This window comes from Populus nigra, chromosome 5, assembly GCF_951802175.1.
Source record: "Populus nigra chromosome 5, ddPopNigr1.1, whole genome shotgun sequence".
Lineage (NCBI taxonomy): Eukaryota > Viridiplantae > Streptophyta > Magnoliopsida > Malpighiales > Salicaceae > Populus > Populus nigra.
The window spans coordinates 3593577-3608747 of NC_084856.1; the positions used below are offsets into that span (position 1 = coordinate 3593577).

At 33.5% G+C, this 15171-nt stretch overlaps 3 protein-coding genes across 3 annotated transcripts; 1 reads left to right on the top strand and 2 right to left on the bottom strand.

Annotated features, from left to right (window-relative positions):
* Positions 1-1318: 1318 nt before the first annotated feature.
* On the bottom strand, positions 1319-4040 carry LOC133693562 (chloroplast stem-loop binding protein of 41 kDa a, chloroplastic-like). The gene is made up of 6 exons (XM_062114795.1): positions 3578-4040; positions 3344-3465; positions 2622-2724; positions 2401-2539; positions 1921-2198; positions 1319-1599 (listed from the first exon to the last, which is right to left on the bottom strand). The coding sequence occupies exons 1-6, from the start codon at positions 3956-3958 to the stop codon at positions 1417-1419; spliced, it is 1206 nt and encodes a 401-aa protein (XP_061970779.1). The 5' UTR covers positions 3959-4040; the 3' UTR covers positions 1319-1416.
* Positions 4041-6242: 2202 nt separating this feature from the next.
* Positions 6243-8106, top strand: LOC133693957 (uncharacterized). Its single transcript, XM_062115343.1, has 6 exons — positions 6243-6400; positions 6496-6663; positions 6775-6897; positions 7074-7304; positions 7396-7560; positions 7624-8106. Exons 1-6 carry the CDS (start codon positions 6353-6355, stop codon positions 7933-7935), a joined length of 1047 nt encoding a protein of 348 aa, XP_061971327.1. The 5' UTR covers positions 6243-6352; the 3' UTR covers positions 7936-8106.
* Positions 8107-8137: 31 nt separating this feature from the next.
* On the bottom strand, positions 8138-11509 carry LOC133693958 (uncharacterized). Its single transcript, XM_062115345.1, has 5 exons — positions 11383-11509; positions 10038-10451; positions 9856-9939; positions 9679-9750; positions 8138-8480 (listed from the first exon to the last, which is right to left on the bottom strand). Exons 1-5 carry the CDS (start codon positions 11431-11433, stop codon positions 8325-8327), a joined length of 777 nt encoding a protein of 258 aa, XP_061971329.1. The 5' UTR covers positions 11434-11509; the 3' UTR covers positions 8138-8324.
* Between the last annotated feature and the right edge of the window lie 3662 nt (positions 11510-15171).

Consider the following 15171-nt stretch of genomic DNA (forward strand, 5'->3'; position numbering starts at 1 on the left):
TTAATTTATTTATTCTTATTTTATTTAGGATTATGATTTATATTTGGATCAACTTATTAGTGTATTTAATGAGTCACACACATTAGAATTATTGATCAAAAATTAAAATATGATTATTAATCAAGTGTAACTTGATTGTAAATAAATTTTAGAAATTGAGGACTATAATGTAATTAATACAAGGTATTATAATTCTAGACCTATAAAAAAAATCAAGTACGGACTTGATTGAATAAATCTAAAAAATTATCATAAAATAATATATATGATATATTTAAGGTGCAAATTGATAATTTTTTTTTCATTTATATGGTTTTTTAGGTTTCCCTATAAATAGAATGTTATACCTCTTATTTTCTAAGAAAAAAAATGATAAAAAAAATACAGTACATAAACATCTAAAACACAAAAGAAAAGAGCTAGTACTCTAAGCTATATAATTCTTCTTTTCTAAAAGGGTTTAAGATATTTCTCAGTGATGATTTATGTAAATTATCGTTAAAGGTCGGCTATTTAAACAACTTGTGATTTACAATAATATGGCTTTAAATTAAATATTCTAAGCCAAAAAGAATATATGATATTCAAGTAATCTTAGTATAAACCCTAAAAATTCTAGATCTATCTATCAAGGTTATTGAGGATCTAAAAAAATTTTAAATTTATTATTTTTACTGTGTATACCTGTGTCAGAAACCAATAGTTGATGCTTCCTATCTTAACATTTTGAAATACAATCTGAACTTGAAAATATGCATAGAATGTTACAGGTACTAGCAAGCTTTCTATCCATGCTTGGTCTACTCTATTCTAGGTGCAGGCAAGATAATCCACCTGCTGACTGCCAAATGAATGTGTGGTCCTCACGTATTCTAGACAAGCTTTCCATCCATGACCTCAGTACTTGTTAGCCACTGCTTCTTGTTTCATCACACGTACGGGTTTGCTTGATTTTACTCTGAAAGTTTGCATTACTACCTTTGCTTAAAACCATGGTATTAGCGTGCAGAGAAAATTATCCTGGCTAAATGCTTGTTATTTCCTTCCCCAAACCCTTTAATGAGGATTTAAGAGGATGATTAATAACCTGGTTCCCATGTATCTAGCCACTGGCAGAATATCAGAATCTCTTTAGAAGCAAAACTGTAGTAGGATAAAGCCTCATATTTCAATGCTTGTGAATTTGATTCTGTTAAGGCATGGAGTTCTGTGGTTTTTATGAAGATATACTGCAAATATAAATTGAATGTTTATTCGTTTTTGGCAGTGCAACCCATTGGTTGAACCATGATGTAGTAGACCTTTCGCTAATGCAGAATTATATTAAGATGTTTATTTATTTAGTAATTTCTTGGTAGATAAAATGCATCTCCTACAGCCATCTGCAACGGGTAGATAAAATATCATGATTCATATTCACGCAGCAACTGGAACTTTCAGCGACTCAAGTATTTTATCGTCAATCTCGAATTGCATTGGCTTCTTGTCTCGGCCAATCTTTACATACTCATCAAATCGCTCCTTCAAGTCTTCAGGAAGGTTTGTGGTGCCCTGCCATCCCAAGATGTCCTTGGCAGCTCGTGGTTCTGCATAGAAGTGCTGCACAATACATGTACCAACTAGGGTTATCTAAATTGCTCAAACAGCAAGGTTCTAGGGAAAAACACCTAAAGTATACGGCTTCTATTGTACATTCTACAGCAACCTGTGTATTATATCTTAAACACATCATTTGTTGTTTTCTACAATCTAAATTACTGTTATTGTTCCACGAAGAGGTCCGTAAAGGGGCGGGGCAGGGTGAGCAGGAGAAGATAAAACTGTTTAATAGAAATTAAAGTGATGATGCAATGTGGACAAATAATCTGCTAGAAGTAATTAAGCACCTAATTTATGATGAGATGGAAAATAAGCCATTACCATATTTCGGAAAGGAAAAGCTTTCTTCGCATCAATTCCAACAGCTTTTGGATCATAATGCATGATTTCTACTGGCAGACCTGCAGCTTGTGCACAGAGTTTGGCCATTCCATCCAGGGTCACAGCACGGTCGCTTACACAGTTGAATATGTTGCCGGATGCAGCTTCTGGGTTCTCCACAGCTAGAGTAAGCATAGAGGATAAGTCCCTAACATGGGCGATATTAGTCAGTTGCATCCCAGAACCAGGGATTGGCACTGGCCTTTTTCGGACAATTCCTGTTCACAGTAGATCAAAATCAGGTCTTCTTATGGATAGAAAGGTAAAGAGTTGGGAGAAAATCCAATACTAAATGAAACCATAGACATAAAACAGTTTTTAGCAGCTATTAAAATGAAACTATAAATCAACAAAGAGCATTATAGGCCCGTATTGGTTCCACAGCGTGTCATTGTATAACACTGTCTACTTTGTACTTACGATCAAAAAACCACTCCTCACAATCTTTATTGTTGCCAGATCCAATCATGTATTGTGGACGGAATATAGCCCAACTACTGAAAATCTCTGCTATGTATTTTTCCACCCCAACATGACCAGCATCAGCTTTAACAACATCCTGCAATGACGAAGAACTTTCAGTTAAGTGGAGAAAGTCCAATCCATTTCAGTTCTGTTGGCTCAATAGCGCACGACGTTACCCCTTCAACATGAGGAGGCTCATCGGTTGGTTTGTAGATTCCAGCACTGCTGATGAACAGGAACTGCTTCACACCAGCACTCTTGGCCCAGTCTACTACAGGCCTATGCAAGGAGAAAGACATGTGATCAACAGAGTGGTACAATTGGGGGAAACAGAACCAGTGAAGCCTGGAACTATAAGTACTTGTAAGAATATAAGTTCCTGGTAGTATGATTGTTAAACAGTGGTTGCAAACATCCAAAATTCCTAATCCTTAAAAATGCAACAACCTTTATAAGCCCATAGACCTTAGGTGCTCTAGTTTTTGCGTATTCGAATTATGAACTGTTTTGTCATCTTCAAAATCTCATACTCCAGTTTCTTACTCTTCAATTTCGCCAATCTCTCATAGCTACGCAGTATACAGAAGTATATGGGGGTCTTGTTAATTCCCACAAATCCTCAAGTATCAAATTCTGTAATCAGCTCAGAAACTAGTTCATTTTAATGAACTTCAAGACAAACCATCGAGTACTGTGCAAATTGGTCATTCCCAAACAAAAATATCCCAACATACCTTAGCAGATTGCTTTTATTTAGTCCCTAATCATAAATTACTAAAACTTACTGAATTATTGAGCTGATTACAGTGGACCACATTGCAAATTAACAACAAGATATGCCTTGCCTACATGTTTGAATGTTAGGTACCATCTAGCAACAAGAATTAAAGTTACAAACCTTACAGTATCCAGGTCCTTTCCATTGTTATCCAGCACCACATCAAATGTTGCTCCTTCCACAGCCTTCCCTACCTCTGCTGGGTTCCCCCATACCGTCTTCCCTCCAGCACCCACAATTTCCTTCAAAAGCAAAAACCAAGCCCCCATAAAAATTCCAAAAACCAAAGTTAAGAAGATAATTTCCAAGATCATAATCCACAAGTATCTTTATATATTGATTTTTAAAACTTACTGAGAATCTACTGAATGGAGGCTTCTTCATTTTGTCTGAACTCTCCTCACCAACAGTCAAGATACTTACTTCATGGCCAGAACCCAGAAGTTCTTTTGCAAAATAGAACCCAATAACTGCATGACCACCACTGTTCGTATTAACTATAAGGATCTTCTTTTTCTCAGCAGCACTAGCCTTGACAGGGAAAGAAGAGGCAAAGAGGCGTCTTGAACATGTGGGGTAAGCAGAAAAGGAAGGAGATATTGAAAGAGAAGAAGAGAGAGGAGACAGCTGCGAGAAAGAAGAAAGAGAAAGGCCTGATGAGAGGGAAGGTTGAGAAAGCTTTGAAGATGGACCAGAGAATATGGGAGAGGAGGATGAAGGAGCAAGAGTAGCCATAGACTGTTGGCTTTTCTGAGCTGGTGTTTTTGATTGTTTGAGAATTGAGAACCAGCAGTTTCTTTGGCAACTAGAGATAAAGGTAACGGCCGGGCTTTTCATTTATTTAATACTGTTAATTTCCCGGGTAATTTGAATATTACCGTTGAGATGATTGGTTGTGGTTGATGAGAATCAATTCCATGCGGGAAAATTTAGACATTTTCTTTGAGTAACAGTGGACTATATTGTAGCATGATGTTTTTTAAAATATTTAATTTTAGAAATATATTAAAATAATATTTTTATTTTATTTTTAAAATTTATTTTTAATATTAATATATTAAAAAAATAAAAAAATAATTTGAAATAAAACATATAAAAAAAATCTATTATTTTTAAAATACATTTTTAAAACACGAAACCGATCAGCATATTAAAAGTGTCCTATTTCAAAATATATTGGCAAATTTAACAGGAATTTACTGCGGATTTCAAAGAATCATATATAAAGAAGGTTTAGCCCACATCGTTGGTGGAATTATTTCCATATGTAATTTGGTATCCATCCGGTTAAAAAATCAGGTTTTAAATTATATAGATTGACTCAAATTAACCTAAATTAATTTAAAAAAATTTATTTATTTTTAATTTTAATATTTTATATGAAAAAATTAAAAAACAATTTATATGAATATAAATTATATATATTATAAATTATTAATTTTTATTATATATATACCACTTATTTTTTTTTTAATGAAGGACAAGGTGGAAATACAACTGAATACAAATTATTTTTATCCTCACAGAAATTTTAATATATATATATATATACACATAAAAGCCTTTTGAATTGGTTTTTCTTAGATTTTAATGATGCATTATTTTATTGCATTATATGCTCATTTTATTATATAATATTTAACATTCTATAAGAAAATGGGTTTTTAATTGAAGTCGAAAATAATAATAATTGATAATTTGCAAGTAATCAATAGAAGTTTTCTATAACAATGCTTTTGTGCCTTTTCGTCATATTATTCTTGTTTTTGGCCAAAGAGAAGGAATATTTGCATGTATTATTGCTCCAAATAAAGGTCTAGATAGCAGTTCATAAGGACAATGAGTTATAATTAAATCCATACATCAATCTTGCCCCCGTTACTCTATCAAAAATAATGTTAGTTGACTCTAAAAAATTGTATCCACGAAATTGTGAGATTTCAAGAAAAAATTAATACCAATTTAAAAAAAAAACATTTGAAAAAAAATAGATTTCAACCGAATTTTGCCGAGTTAACCAGGTTTTTACTCATCTCGATTTTTTATCTTATTCAGAACGGTCCAGTCACCAAGTTAATTGGATCTTGAATCAATTCACCAGGCCGGTCGAGATTTAATAACTATAATTTGAATTGAGGTTTAATTTTAAAAAAACTACTTAAAAATTAATAAATTTAATCATAGATCAGCAAAAAAAAAAAAAGTAAGGAAATACTATCTCTTAAAATAAAATAAAAAATTTCAAAACATAAGTAACCATTAGATTGAGAAATCCGACACAAATTAGATAAATTTTAGAGTAATTCAGGAGTAATTATCAATACTTATTCTAAAATAAAGATATAAACATAAGAAAAATACAGAAATAATAGAGAATAAATAAATGAGTCTAAGTGAAAATGTTCTTTATCATTTTTTATGATTCTATATGTGATTTCTTTTTCAGTATTGGTAATTATTTCCATAATACTCTGAAAAATCCCCACAAATTGCACTGATTTTCATCTTTTACTCGTATCTTGTTTTGTTGACTGATATCAGTAATTACCCTTTAAGTTGACTGTAAGTGCTCATAAAATATGTTTTTATTTTTGGATTTTTCTTTATGTTTTGTTTCTGTCACTTCTTGATTTTTTGCTGCTTACTTTTTAATAGTAAAACTAATGTATACATTCAAATAATTATAAATCTGATAAGTTGATAGTATGTGTTTGAGGGTACTTTTGTTTGTATTTTTACATGTATTTTAAAAGTATTTTTGAATTAAAAAAATATTAAATTTATTTTTTAATAATTTTAATACAGCAATATTAAAAATTAAAATAAAAAAAATATTTGTCTCCATCTCATCCATCTTAAATTCTTAAATTGCAGATCGCAGCCGTTAGATCAAAAAGAGAGTGCAAGAGAGAGCCCACTTGGCGCGTTAAAAAAGCAAAACCACTTTAAGGATCTCAAAGGAGGGGACCAGGTCCACTCTTTAGATACGCAACACAAGACAAAGACTAGATCATTAAAGAATTACAAGAGATTTCAGAGATTTTTGAACGTTGGCCTCAGACCTGTCCTTTAAAATCCCCTCATCATGATACTCTCCTCCTTAAAAACTAGCCGTTAGCTCTCTTTCTCATGGCTGCTTCAGTGGGTTCCCCGTCACCAGCTGCCAGCCTCAACAAGGTAGCTCAGCTCCTCTTTCGTCCTTTTCCCCTTCATTCTTTTCTTTGTAGCTGATTTTAATTCTCTATTTTTGTTTAAATTGGTTGCTTGTGCAGGAGTCCACAAGCTTGATAGTTTCTTCTCCTCTGTTTTGTCCGGCATCAGATAAGCGTTTTTGGAGCTCTCTCCGTGGCCGGATCGACACCCTTCTTGAGAATCGGCACTGTAGTGTCTCGATCGGTCAAGATCAGCTCAATCTTGATCCTTCTTTAGGCACCAATGTGGTCAGTTTTAACTCTAAAGCTTCAGCTTTTCTTTCCAATGATTATTCATGTTTCGATTTATTTGTACCCTTAACACATACGGGTTTTTTCTATTTTTGGTGGGTGATATAGAGAGTAGGTGAATCGGATCGAGCAAAGAGAATGAAGGAGGATTCCTTACTTCTGTTAAGAGGGTTTGACTCCATTGCTCAAAATCTTTCTCATCTCTCTAGCAATCTGGACAACGCTCTTCAGGTAAATGGAAACTCGTTTTAAGCTTTTACAACTTGTTTTCCGCACTTGTCAAACTGGGTTTTATCCCCGTAAGAAGTACATTTTGTTTGCTTACGGATAGTTTACAATCAAATTTACTGGGCTAGCTACAGAGCTGTACATTATTGAACTTAATTCCCTGTTTTCTCTGTTTTCAGGGAGCTAGATATCTAGCTGAACCACCCACATTGAGAGAAATATTCCACAGTAGGCTCGAGAACTCTGAGTTCAGGCAAGAGGTTGTAGAAAAGGAAAAAATTGAAGAAGGGAAAAAGACAAGATTGAAGAGGAAGTTTGATCCAGATGATGGATCAGAAGATCAAGGAAATGATTTTCACAAGGAGAATGAACAATGTCTCGAAGATAAAAAGCTGAAGAAAGCCAAAAATGTAGGTTTCTCCCTTAGTGCAATACTTGATCTGTGGTAGGCTGTCAAGTTTTTTTGCTACTTGCAATTGATTGTTCATTGGTGTTCTGCAGCTGGCAGTTTCCATGGCAAAAAAAACAGCAGCGCTTGCAAGGGAACTCAAGTCTATAAAATCTGATTTCTGTTTTATGCAAGAGCGATGCGCTCTGCTTGAGGAGGAAAACAGGAGAATTCGAGATGGATTCTGCGAGGGGACTAGACCAGAAGAAGATGACCTGGTACGTCCTTAATGTGCAATTACTCACATGTGATGCTTGAATGATATGCCCTATTCATTGCAGATGAGGCTTCAGATGGAAGCACTGCTTGCAGAAAAATCCAGGTTAGGAAATGAAAATGCTAATCTTAAGCGGGAAAACCAATGCCTTCACCAGCTTGTAGAGTATCACCAAATCACTACACAAGATCTCTCTGCATCTTATGAGCGAGTTATCCGTGGAACATGCTTGGACTTTTCTTCTCCAACATCCTCTTTGATGGAAGCGGCAGACAATGAAGATGACAGTGAAGTTGCAAAAACAACCTCGAATATTTTTGGATTCGCCACTTCTCTTGATGAATCCTGTCACGAAGAAGCAGGGATGAGCAGGTAAAGACGATAAATGCAGTCTCCGGTTTTGTCAGTAATTTGATCAGGGTACTTTAGTTCCACTTGAACTGTAAATTTTCTTGTGTTTTTATCTACGGGTTAAAATTGGTGTAATTTTGTTCCCTATGTACTATATATATATATATAGTGTACTATACTGCATTTATTTTGTTTCTCCATTTCCTTCACCCATCATAACTGTTCAGTTTCTTTGAATGCCCGGTTTAACCATTCCTTAGGCATCAATTCAGTTCATCAGCAAGACCATGTTGGTCTAAAGTTGCGCACAGTAAGAGTGTCGCTCAAAAGTTTAGGGATACAAAAGACACGTCAAAAGTGAGCATAGATACAAAACTGACTAGTTCCATCAAAGCAAAACTGACTTTCAGAAGATCAGTTCTTTCTTGTTTGCTTGTCAAGTGTCTTTCTCTTAGCAGGAGTCCTATGCTCAAGACCGGCTTCCCGTGCAGAGATTTTCGAAAGGCTTGAGAGCAATATCTCATTGAACTTCTCCAGCACATCACAAGCCATAGGATTCCCCTTCTCATACTACAGAAAACCAAAATCACATCAACTTTATAATGTCCAAACATGATGAAAGAAGCTGTGTCCCCCCACCCCACCCACCCCCCCTTCCCTCCATTATGTACGTCTGATTATGAGAATGACCCAAACAAGCATATCGCATATCAAGAAAAAATTAGGAGATAAGGAATTAAAATGACCTATACAGAACTTGTACAGGAAAAAAGAAACTCGTTTCTTCTGTGAAGCCAGATGGATTTTGAAGTGTTTTGTTTGAGTAAATTTTTTACAATTTCAATCCTCAGCATTAATGCACTTCTGCCTCGAAAAAAAAACAGAGAAAATGTTTAAAGAAAACAAAAGTGGCCCAAACCCATGTATTGATCTCATATGCATCTGGTATGCATGTATTAAAACACTCAAGCAAAGAGCAAGACGACATTCATCAATCAATTACCAAAAAAAAAGCGAGCAATTCAGAATGCACCACAATGTGATTCAAGGAAAAGCACAGAGGGTTGGTGTGGAAAGCATGGAGGGACAAGTACGATGCCAGCAATGAATTTGTCCCAAATTTGTAATTGATCTCACATGCTTCTGGTATAAATGTATTAAAGAACTCAAGCAAAAGATTAATAACACATTAATTAAAAAGAATTAGGAATACAAAAAAAATGGGGCAGGAGAAGTACGGAAAGTGTAAGACATGACTTCATTTTCGAGGAAAACCATAAAGAGTTCAAGTGGAAAACCATAAAGAGCTTTAATGACAGAACCATAGTCTTTAATCTTTATAGTATTGGCATGTTGTCAGTGATATAGACTCGGTGAGGAGATAATAGAAGAAGCAATGGAAGCTTTATTTCTAAAACAATAGCCAAAGAATTTGTAAAACCTACACCTTGCTGCCTCGATTTTGATTTGGCAAGAAATGAACCCAAGATGTGTCCCAAGCCTTTGCACAAATAACTACTACCAAAAATATAGAAAATTCCAACACACAAGAACCACCCATTCTAACTCAGTAAGTCAACAAGAGCTCATCAATAGATGATGAAACATTGTCACTGCCATGGAAAACATTCAATTTATTCCTTAAATGCATACAAAATTATAATGCTTCTAGAGAATAACTCTCATTACTTATAAAGCAAGTCCAAGAAAAACACAGACAAAAAAAGGACAGAATATCAGTCAGATAAAGTGGTCTAAAAAAACATACTGCTTCTATTTTGCCAAGAGCATTTTGAAACTTCAAATTAAGCTGATAATTTTCTTCCATTAAGGCTTCAACCTACCAATCAAATAACCCAAAAACAGACCGACAAAATAAATTAAGAATAAGTAAGATAAAATAACAAAAGAAAGGATTCTCAACACGCCACTGGAGAAAGATAACCTTCTTTTGGGAGTCAATATACAAACTTTTATATGTAATATCATCCCCACCACTACAGCTCCCACTAAAGGAGTTCTTGGTTGCCTGATTCAAAGTCAACAAGTGTTACATATGAAGTAAAAAAAATGGCAAAGATATATAGAGCGAGAAAGCTAAGTAGATCACAGGTGATAACTTAATACCTTATATTTCACATCTGCGGTCTTCCCTTGTGCCTCTAACATTTCCAGAATATAGTCTACTTTTTCTTCCAAGTTTTTGCCCATTGAAGTATGCTCTGACATTTTTGCGTCCGCATGGCCATCCCCTTCCTCGCCTCCAATAAGAGTTATCTCTTCAATGACATGCTCAAGATCTTGGTTGTGAGTGAACACAACTGAATTTTTAAGACGCTCGGATCTCCTAACCTTAGCACAGGTTTGCCTCGCTGTCTTTCTTGAATATGATTTAGCGAAGTGTGATTGCATTTGGAGGTTTGGTTCCACCCCCTCCAAGGTAGCATTTGCAGGCTGGTTTGAGCTTTCAGGCTGCAAGGAGGGATTACTATTATTGGGCTCCAATTGCATGCCCGGAACAGAAGGAACTGTACTTTCATCCTTCGATCAAAATCAAACAGCTATCAGTTTAAAACTGAATGCAAGTATTATAAATGTTTAACCCAGGGGACATTTCACAACACACAACATGGATGCTAAATCTTCCTACTATGTAAGAATCGTACTACTATAAACGCTAAATGGTAATATTTTCAAAAACATCATTACAAGGGTGGGGATTTAAAGCCTTGCACATCTACAATGAAGCTAGAATTTGAAATTTCCTCAATAACACACGCTTTTTTTTATACCACATTTGTGTTTTTGAAATTTCCAACACAGGTGGCTATGCTGTCAAATACTACCGATCCCACCGTGGCTGGACTTGGAATTCAAAACCACAAACATTAATAAAAGAAAATCATAGAATAAACAAGCACGAGCCATTATAAGCTAAACTAAGCCATAACAACCACCCTTTTGAGTTGTGACTTTGTAACCCTGAATCATGATTACCAAGCAATTGCAAAATGCTAAAAATAAAAAAATACGAAGGGCCGCCATTGCACATCAACATATTTTGTTATTTCGCAATATCCAATTCACAAGATGAGCACTTTAACCAAAAACAAAGGCTACAGAGAAAAACTGACTTCAACAAAAATATTCCTCTCCTGACAACCCCAACAATGTCCTTTCTTTTTGTATCATTTTCTTTTTGCATATGCAAGGGAAACCAGAGCATATGCAATACAAACTGAAAACAAGCAAATAAAAACATAGAATCACTTGATGAGAGAGAGAGAGAGAGAGAGAGAGAGAGAGAGCGAACAATCTTTGGAAATAAGAAAGAGACTAGATGAAAACAGTACGGACAAACTGAATAAATAAATAAATAAAAAGAAAAAACATAGAATCACTTGGTCTAAAGGGGGCAAAAAGAAAGAAAAGAAAAAAGCCAAGCTTCTTGTTGATGGTGGTTGAACTTTACCACATTAGCCCTTTCTATGAGCTTCAGAAGATATTTAGGTTTCCTTCCCATTGTGTTTCTCTCACATGCAAAAATGCTTTGGAGGCAGAGTGGGGAGCAGGGGTTGGATGCCTGTAAAATAAGGTCCTGCCTGCGTTCTTGTCACTTCCCTTCTTTTATTATTTATTTATTTATTATTATTATTATTATTATTATTTCGAGTTCTTCTCCTCTTTAATTCTGAAATTGAAAACGTTAATGCGGAAACAAATCAAAATATTTTTATTTTATTTTTTAAAATTTATTTTTAATAACATAACATTAAAATAATTTAAAAATATAAAAAAATTTAAAACAAAAAAAAATTAATTTTTTAAAAAATATAGTTTGAACATAATGCCCAGCGGAGCCTTAATATTATTATTAAACCTCCGCTTAATATTATTATTAAACCTATTTTACCAGGTTACCCATAAAATATTTCCACTTGAATCCTTGTTTAATAAGAATTTAAAATTAAAACGTATAAAAATTATTTATATATCATTAAAAAAATTTATAGTACTTAAAGAGTAACTAGTAACATCTTATTATTTATTTTTTAAGCTCACTTAAAAATATAAATACAAATAAAAAAAAGAAATATTAGGTGAAAATATTTTTGATGAGTCATGAATTTTATTTTTGATCTATTCTTTGTGTTTGTCTCTTTCTTCAAGATGAGTTTAGAGAGTAACTAGTATAATACTACTAATTATTCTCCAAGCACTATAAATTTTTTCATGCATGACTGGCAGGTTTTAAGAAAAATCAAATGATTGATTAAAAAACATAATTTAACTTGAAAAATTAAAGATGATTTTTTTTTAATATTGAGATGATGATATTGAATCGATTCAAGTTTCGTGACTTGATCCACCATATTTATGAATCGAGTTATAAACTCCACTAGATTTAAGAATTTTTTTTAAATAAAGTTTACTTAATTATATGATAATAAAAACAGACACTTATAAAACCGAGCATAAACCAAGTACAAATTAAATAACTAGATGTTTGTTTGAAAATATGATATCTTTGTAACAAGATGAAGTAACTTATGGAGATAAACTTAAACTTAAACAAAAAGAATTGAAATGAAAAAAAGAGAGAAGAAAATGGAAAAAAAGTGGAGGAAACGCAAAAAAAAAAAAAATCACCTTTCACTGTTCATTCAAAGAGGAGAGGAGGTGAATTTATAATCCAACTCTTTTAGATAAAGGAAGGAATGTATCTCTCATTGTTATTATAGCTTATAGGCTCACGGTCTCTTATCAATAATGATAATGATAAGCATCTAAATTATCATGCTTTTTGAATAATCTTAAAATTTTACGATTTAAATATCATTTGGTATCTTTAAATAAATAAATTTCTTTTTATTTAAATATGTGTTTTTTATTAATTTTTAACTCAAATCTAAAAATATATGAACATGAATGCTACGAGCCCGTTTGGCTCAGCGTTTGCAGCACTGTTTTTTTATTAATAGTTGCAATATATCGTTTGGTTACAAAATGAGCCACAATTTTCATGCATGGCCTCACCATTTTCTGCGTTTTGAACTCAGTTTTATTGAAGCAGTTTTTGCATGTTTTTCGCAATGCTATGTTTCTCCTGTTTATTGCAATTGTATTTATAAACACAGTATTTTACAGAGGCGCCAAAGAAAAAGAAGAAGAAGAAGGTGGCAGCAGCTGGAACATAAACAAAGCATAGTGAAGAGCAACTCCCTCAGCTCACCACCAGCCACTACTCTTCCTCTTCTCCTTCTGCTTCGTATGCTGCATTCACCACTGTTCAAAGAAGAAGACCAGAAACAGAGCGCAACAAAGCACAATTCACTGCAGCACCATCGGCTCACCACCAACCTCCATTGTTTCCACCGCCGGTCATTGCTCTTCCTCTTTCCCTTCTCCTTCTTTTTCTGCAAGCGCTCCACTATTCACATGAACAGTGGAGAGCTTCTCCACTAATCATGGCCAGACCGGGTCCGACCCAAACCTAAATGCTCGGTGTCTGGATCCGACCTAGTAAAATAAAAAAATCCAAAATTTTTTCTCAGATATTGTGTTTTATTTGAGAAACTAGTGTTTACCATTATTCAATGACACTATATAATTATATTAGAAGGAGATCGCATGATGACGTAGTATTTGCAGAATTTGATTGGAATCCCAATTTTGTTTATGATGATATTTACCTGATGTTGTTGTATGCTCAGGAAGCCATGAAAACTGTAGTTTTTGTCGGATGAATTTCGTACGTGATGGAATTGCAAATAGTTTAATGGAATAATAAAAGATACTTTATATAAAGTATTGTTTATTTCATGATGTAATAGCAGTAGTTAAATGTATAATATTCCAATTAAAAACTATCAATATTAATATGTCTTTTTCAGTTATTTTATAACTTTAATTTGAAAAACATTGTTAACCAAATACATTAAATTATTTTTTATTCAACCTCGATTTCAACCATAATTTTAACCAAACATATATTTTTTCAAACTAACCTCAACTAAAAGTACTTTTTATAAAATAATTTTTTTCAAACCACAACTACAACCACAATAGCTACTACAATATCAAACACACATAATTTATATACCACCCGATAAATGTCTTAAAAAATCTAGTTAGATTTCGTCAATAATGCTAAAAGATGTGAATATTTATGGGCAAAATAAAGATGAATGGAGACCATGGCAACGATTGTAATGTTATGTAACTTTTTTACCACTTCCTTAAAATCTCTATTCGTGCCTCATTTGTTAAAAATCACCCATTCAGCTACGAGTCTTTTCTTTTATTTTGTCTTTTTCACGTCTTCAAAAAAAAAAAAAAAACACCAACCACATTCAATGCCAAGAAAATTTTGTGATATTTAAAGAGTAATTAATAACTTTAATTTGCCAACAAATCACATACGAGACCAACTAATATAATTTAATTTATAAAACAATAACTGAAAGCAGATAAAAAAAAGGAGACCTCTAATTTGCCAAATGAATTCAATTCAAACTAACATTTAAAATTATTTTTCAAAAATATCCCTATTTTTATTTCACTCTAGAAACCGAAACTTATATCTCTTCTTTTCCCACTCTTTTCCAGTCTCTTGTTCTTCAACCAAAAAACAAAAAAGGGCTTAAAAAAAGGAGAGACTTAGGATTTAGTCTGCACTGAAGGAGAGACTTAAAAAAAGGGCTTCCATTACTAGAAAACAGAGATTTAGGTTTAGAAAGTTATCTGAGACTAGTTTTCTTCTGATGCAAGAGCAAACTCGATCCAGGATATCGATAATTTATGTCTCCCTGTCGGGTCTTGCTGTGATCATAGCACATCAAATTGATCGAGGAAGCTTTTCCACCTGCATCTGATGGAGTAGCTGTAGTAGAATCTGAGATATTGAAAGCTGTGATGCCATGGATGGTTGGTCGTCTTCTCTTATCCTTCACTCTCGAAAGTTGATGCCTTGTAAAATACTTTTGTGCATGCATGGCTTGCCACTTGAGCTGGAGTCTCAGAGGCCACAGAACTGCGAGAGATCTTGAAATTTCCAATAACTAGTCTCTCTCTGTTAGATAATCTTAGGATGATCTCAAAAAATGTATTTAATTTATTTCTACATGTATTTCATTGAATTCAATTATGTGATTTAATATTTTATTTCATACATAAGAATTGTAATAAATTAATTAATTAAATTTAAATCATATGTGAAACTGAATTTAATTTCATATGTGTGATTTAATTCCAAAAAAAA

Excerpts from the sequence above, each read along its gene's own strand:
- LOC133693562 (XM_062114795.1), bottom strand. The coding sequence starts at position 3,958 with ATGGCTACTCTTGCTCCTTCATCCTCCTCTCCCATATTCTCTGGTCCA. Across the intron at positions 3,466-3,577 it reads CTCCATTCAGTAGATTCTCA|GAAATTGTGGGTGCTGGAGG; the intron begins GTAAGTTTTAAA and ends TTGCTTTTGAAG. Across the intron at positions 2,725-3,343 it reads AAGGACCTGGATACTGTAAG|GCCTGTAGTAGACTGGGCCA; the intron begins GTTTGTAACTTT and ends CTCCTTGCATAG.
- LOC133693957 (XM_062115343.1), top strand. The coding sequence starts at position 6,353 with ATGGCTGCTTCAGTGGGTTCCCCGTCACCAGCTGCCAGCCTCAACAAG. Across the intron at positions 6,664-6,774 it reads CTTCTTTAGGCACCAATGTG|AGAGTAGGTGAATCGGATCG; the intron begins GTCAGTTTTAAC and ends TGGGTGATATAG. Across the intron at positions 7,561-7,623 it reads GACCAGAAGAAGATGACCTG|ATGAGGCTTCAGATGGAAGC; the intron begins GTACGTCCTTAA and ends TATTCATTGCAG.
- LOC133693958 (XM_062115345.1), bottom strand. The coding sequence starts at position 11,433 with ATGGGAAGGAAACCTAAATATCTTCTGAAGCTCATAGAAAGGGCTAAT. Across the intron at positions 9,940-10,037 it reads CCGCAGATGTGAAATATAAG|GCAACCAAGAACTCCTTTAG; the intron begins GTATTAAGTTAT and ends ACTTTGAATCAG. Across the intron at positions 9,751-9,855 it reads ATATTGACTCCCAAAAGAAG|GTTGAAGCCTTAATGGAAGA; the intron begins GTTATCTTTCTC and ends TTTGATTGGTAG.